The 6,000-nt window shown below is 36.0% G+C and overlaps 1 protein-coding gene across 1 annotated transcript in view; it reads right to left on the bottom strand.

Moving 5' to 3' along the window:
- Positions 1 to 6,000, bottom strand: part of SNAP91 (synaptosome associated protein 91) — a 142,966-nt gene that overhangs the window by 12,860 nt on the left and 124,106 nt on the right. Inside the window, exons 25-26 of the mRNA XM_021693088.2 lie at positions 5,523 to 5,553; positions 4,509 to 4,620 (exon numbers count right to left, since the gene is read on the bottom strand). Coding sequence (XP_021548763.1) covers positions 4,509 to 4,620; positions 5,523 to 5,553 — 143 coding nt within the window. The remainder of the gene's footprint in view (positions 1 to 4,508; positions 4,621 to 5,522; positions 5,554 to 6,000) is intronic.

The raw sequence follows: 6,000 nt of genomic DNA, 5'->3' as shown, positions 1-6,000 counted from the left end.
TATATATATATATATATATATATATATATATATATATATATATATATGGTATACATGTTGTTAAACTGTTTTCTTTTGCTAACCTGTCTTTCATTATAGGAGTCTCAACCAAGAATTCAGAAAGTTAGAGGGCAAGTTATTTTTCTTCCCCTATGCTACAGGTCTTATATTTTCAGATTCACTCTTTACTCATCATTTCAATAGGTTAGGTGGTAGACTATTCACCAGACCCAGAATCCTATCATTTACCAGGATTGTATCATACAGTGATAACTGTATTATTTACCAGAATTGTTATCATTAGAACTTCAGGATATGAAAGAAAAAAGGCTTTTATTAGTTATCAAAATGAAATGAACCTGTAGAAATTCCTGAGCAAATAAATGGGTCAAATAATTTAAAGATAGTCTAAGTTTGCTATTTTGCCCAAATAGATTAACTCTTAATAATTTACTCCCCAATTATTATTTATCCTAATTTTTTTTGTTTTCTTTTTCAATGTTCAACTGAATGTTTCTTCTGTAGGCATATGAAAATGTTGTTTTTAGGGAAAGAATTGTGGATTCTGTGGTCTCTTGCCAAATGCATATATTTCTGAATTTCAAGTATCTTCCCAGTTTGTCTGATGAAAACTTAAGAGGTCTGTTGTGCATTGGAAAACAGGAAGAAGTAGCCGTGGAAACACAGGGTCCTTGATGGCCATGACGACTGAGCCCTGCCAGCAGACATATTTCAAGTGTTCAAGTCCTGTTAACAATTTTTAGATCTAACTTGAGTTCTGTGCTCTGACAAATTCTATAGATGCACCTCCAAGCAGCAACTGAAGGAAATTTGAAAGAAACTGGGAAGAGTAACCTTAGCTTTTGTTGATCAGGACAAACTTTAAAAGGCAGCAGGAGGATGCTCATCCTCACATCTGCCCTTTCATCTCCTATTTGAAAGGAGAGGTCTACAGATTACCAGGAAATATGGAAACACTGCTTTGCAGCTTCTGAGGCATAAGTCTTATGTCAGTCATTTCTCTTCTTTTTCTTGAATATTCTTAGAAAAGGAGACTCAAACATATTTTAAGGAATAGGAAAGTGGAAGAGAGTTCTTATGAAAGAACTGGCTGGAGGGAGAAGCCAGAGGCCTTCTTACATAATTAAGCCAGAATAATTTCTGACGTAAAAGCAAAGCCTGAGCTTTGTTAAAGAAGAGCTTTGCAGTAAATGGGATAAAGGGCAGTGAATTTACATAGACTGTATCTAAGACTTTATCTTTTTTTTTTTTTTTTTAGATTTTATTTATTTATTTGACAGAGAGAGAGAGAGAGCAGGAACACAAGCAGGGGGAGTGGGAGAGGGAGAAGCAGGCTTCCTGCCGAGCCGGGAGCCCGATGTGGGACTCGATCCCAGGACCCTGGGATCATGACCTGAGCCGAAGGCAGACGCTTAACGACTGAGCCACCCAGGCGCCCTCTAAGACTTTATCTTAACAAAGATAAAATAACTCTGCATTTGACCACCTTTATATTGTTGCCTAAAATGTCAAGGAAAATAAACAAAAGAAACAGAAATACACGTTAACTCTGCCCTCCTGATAATTTATTTCTGTTGTTCTAGTTTCTTTCCACAGCTGTTGTGGATATTTTATGCTAAAGCATAATGTCTGTTCCTCTCTGGAGTTTAATTACAAACAACTTAAAGTCTTCTGCTTCATAAATAAAAATAAGGAGTTTTGGAGTTTTAAAAACAATGAGAATATTACTCTCATTCTCGGTGATGGTGCCTGCCAATCAGATAATTAGTGGCCTTGTTGTCCTGAAGAAGCAAAACAGCTGTTAAGTATCTGATAAATTCCCAACCTTGTATGGTTACAGTCTTGATCTCAGGAAATGCGTTGACCAAGTAAGCTCTCCAACTTATTACTTTTTTTTTTTTTGAGAGAGAGAGAGAGAGAGAGAGAGAGAGGAGGGGCAGAGCGAGAAGGAGGGAATCTTAAGCAGTCTCTGCACCCAGTGCAGAGGCCAATGTGGGGCTCCATCTTATGACCCTGAGATCATGATGTGAGCCAAAATCAAGAGTTGTATGCTTAATGAACTGAGCCACCCAGGGGTCCCTGAATACTATTTTTAAAGTAGTTCTCCTTTGTCTGCTTCCTGGTAAATGGCCTCATTGCTTAGTGAACTGCCCCATAAAGAAACGTGGACAACCACTGTCTTCTGGCTTCATTCACAATGATCACCAGTAGTGTGGATTCTACCTGAAATTTTCTTTTTTGTCTTCCTTTCCACCTTCACTTCAGGCTCTCAACCACTTTTTGTTTTAAGCCTACAGCTGATCTGCCAAGTACCCATATTCTCACCACCCTTTCCTCCAGTCTACCGTAGATTTTGTTAGCACCTATCACCATGACTGTTCTGAAATCAACCTGTTAAAAAGCAATTAAAAGATTTATCCTGCTGATAAGGGCAACACCACTAAAGTATAAACTTCTCAGAACACATGGCACCTCTCTAATTTTGCATAGAAGAGAATAGGAAAATGAGTTCCTTCAATTTGGTAATGATAATATAAATTGTGAGATTTGATGTCAATATGTGGTATTCAGAGATTTATAAGATCAGTTCTAAAGAAGCCCTTTCTTTCTTTAGGGATTCTATTTACATTTATTGAATCTCTTTCCCTCTATCCCCAACAAGATAGTAGCTCTCAAATGTTTCTGTTTCTGAGAACGGAGTGCAGCCCCCTAAGACAGAGAACTATCTGCTTATGGTCTCAGCATCTATCTGGGCCACCAGCTACAGGTAAACGCTTGAGGTCCAGGGTAATAATTATGCTCCTTTCACCCTCAAAATGAGTCCTGGTTTGGACAATAAATTATATGGTCATCCTGAGCATAGGTCAGTTTAAGAGATATATAGTTTTTTACTAAGTATCCTTTGTAAAATTAAAATGGAACTCCTTATTTTAAAGCTAAGTATGGTCCTCTTAAACAGTTTTAAGATAATCCAAAGAAATATTTAAGGAGATAAATACCTAGATACAATAGGCAATTTTCTCATTGTTATTTGTTAGAAATTACATCTTAAAATTAAGATCTTTCAGACTTTGAGCTCACCAAAGGCAGAGAATATTAGTCCTTAAATTTCCCTCATTCTAACAACCATGGGGTTGGGTAAGGAGACTAGAGGTTTTGAGAACTCAATACTGAGCACAGAATGTTTTTTCTTTTTTTTTTTTTAAGATTTATTTATTTATTTGAGAGAGCGAGAAAGTACATGAGAGGGGGGAGGGTTAGAGGGAGAAGCAGGCTCCTCGCCGAGCAGGGAGCCCGATGCGGGACTCGAGCCAGGGACTCCAGGATCATGACCTGAGCCGAAGGCAGTTGCTCAACCAACTGAGCCACCCAGGCACCCCAGAATGTTTTTTCTTATAGAAACTACAGTATAAATTGTAATTCGATTAATACTATTAGTATTGTTTAGTGGTAAATTTTAGTTTAAAAGGTCTTTTTCCAATTGGTTTAAACTTATTTTTATTTATTAAGCTGTAATAAAACTGTTTATATATAAAACATTACTATTTATCAAGTTATTTAAAAGAAAACATTTTAAATTCTAAAATTCAAGTATTTAATTTATGGAGCATGATTACTTTTAATGGCATCTGAAGTGTTTATATTCTAATTTATATTAATTCACTTCCATGTGTTCGGCTGGGGTTGGTGGGTGAGGTTAGGAATTAATTCAGGCAACAAGGAGAGATGGCATCAAGAATGCCTTAGAGAAGAGTGTGAGTTAGGTGCAGGGAGTGAGCCAAGGTGAAATTACAAATAAGCTTGGGAAACAGTGACTAGTATTGTTTTTGCTAAAAATGGGGCATACACAGGAAAAGAGTAAATTTCCTATCCTGGAAATGTCTTTTTTGTGGTTTCAAATCTCACAAAATAATAAATTCCAGTGAGATGCTCTTTCCAGAGTGAACGATGGTATTAATCGAGATTTAATACACAAAAATGAAATCTATTTAAATTTTATAGAAAAGATGGTGTTGGTAGTTTCAATTTAAAAAAATGGTGAGCAGAATTAATAGGGTTTTAAAATGAAAGTCCACTTACACGATAGAAAACTGCCCCATCTTTCTGGTAAGAAAAAAACATTTTTCCTTACTTATTAAGACAATCAGGTAACTTGGGCAAGAAAGGAGATAAAAATATAGATAATGATCAATGATGTTCAAGACTTTTGAAAAGTTGTTTCCATAATTGTGTAAATATAGAACTGATAGCTAAAGAAGCTTAAATACTATTTTGAAATAATGAAAATAAAAAATAGGTCACAATCTTTATTAAATAGAAAGTCATTGCAAGTTGCATTTTGGTAAATATTGCTTCTGGCTTAGGTTCCTTCCATGTGGGTGAAAAAATAAAATGTCAGTAGCAAAATTACACATAGTGCACTCGGTCCTATACACTAGGAAAGTGGCAAACTGTCGGCATTGCCCTGGCCTCCAGTGGCTACGTACCAAAGGTGCACTTGGTGGGACGCCTGCTGACCAGGTGGCGGGGGCTACTTTCGGCTGCCAGTTGGCTCCACCAGTCAACTTCTTCTCTCCCGCATTCCACTGAAGATCTCCCCTAAAATCAAGCGGGCAAAAACACACAAAAGTATTAAAAGACACTAATCAGAAAAGAGTGTGTGTGGCTCATAACTTGGGGTTAGAAGCAGTCTGTTTGAGTTATTGAGAGAAAGGTTAAAAATTATAAAGGAGTCTTATATTATATCTAAGAAAGCATAAAAGCATTTGATAAAAAAAAAATCATTTAGAGTTTGGATCTCAGTGGTAACAGGAATTTCCTATCACTTCCAATAGAAGAATGTGTCACAAAATTCAACCGCATTCCTCACTGGTTATAAGAAATTCCAAATAAGTATATTATAAAAACTGTATACATACTGTATTCTGTCAAATACCTATATTTTGTTTCATACATGATGGCACTTCTAGATCTGAGAGGGCTCATCAGAAGGTTTCACACAACTACATCATGACTATAACCTGCCTTACAGTGAATTGTAAGATACATCTATTGTAAAATGCATCCCAATTTTAGAAATGTTGAAAAGTGCATCTAAAGAAAAGGCACATTGTTTATTATTCTTACTATCCTCCTTAAAATTGATCCTTCATGAGAGACTTTTTAAAACCAATATTAGCTAGGAATAGTGTAATAATTCTAGAATTTAAAGCTTCTAGAATTTAAAGCTATTAAAGCACTCAAACCATAATTCCCAAGTATTTCTAGCCTAACTTGGTGGTAATCTTGGAGACTGAAACAGATTGTCCTTTTTCATTGCAGAGTCAACAGTTTGGAAGTTCTAGTAGAATAACAACAAAAACAAAAATCCAGAATGTAATAAAAATGAATTTTGAAATTACCTAGCCTGAGAGTGAGTTATTGCTCCAATGAGTTTAATAGTCTCAAATAAATATAAATACATTGTCACAAGAAAACCAGATAACTTCAAAAACACTTACTTTTTGGATGTGGTACCAGAAATTCCAAGATCTATAAAAGGATAAAAGAAAGCAGAATTTAAACCTCTATACTCAGCTTAAATGACATGCCATTTCAAAGATCAAAGAGTCAGAGGTCTAGGAAAAGTCCGTATTTTGCCTAAGAATGACTGTATTCAATTTTACAAAGGAGAAACTATGTTAGGAAACATGTTCAGAAATCTAACATTTTCTTTTACTTCACGTTATACTTAAGGATCACAATTTAATGTCAACTGGTGTCTAGAAAAGAGTAAACATAGCAGGCTCGAGACTATTCTCTTAGAAAGGCCTATGTGCCTGGCATCTGGGAACCTAGCTTAGTAAACTATTCTCTATCCCGAGAGAATACTTTTCCTAATGATAAGGGTGGCTTACGATGTCTAAGCTGTTTGTACAGTGTGGTTCGTGCTGAACACTTGCTTTCCTTCTGTGAGACTGAGACTTTGGGACATGTTAG

This window comes from Neomonachus schauinslandi, chromosome 8, assembly GCF_002201575.2.
Source record: "Neomonachus schauinslandi chromosome 8, ASM220157v2, whole genome shotgun sequence".
NCBI lineage: Eukaryota > Metazoa > Chordata > Mammalia > Carnivora > Phocidae > Neomonachus > Neomonachus schauinslandi.
The sequence above is the reverse complement of the archived record's forward strand: the minus strand, read 5'-3'. Positions and strand labels throughout refer to the sequence as shown.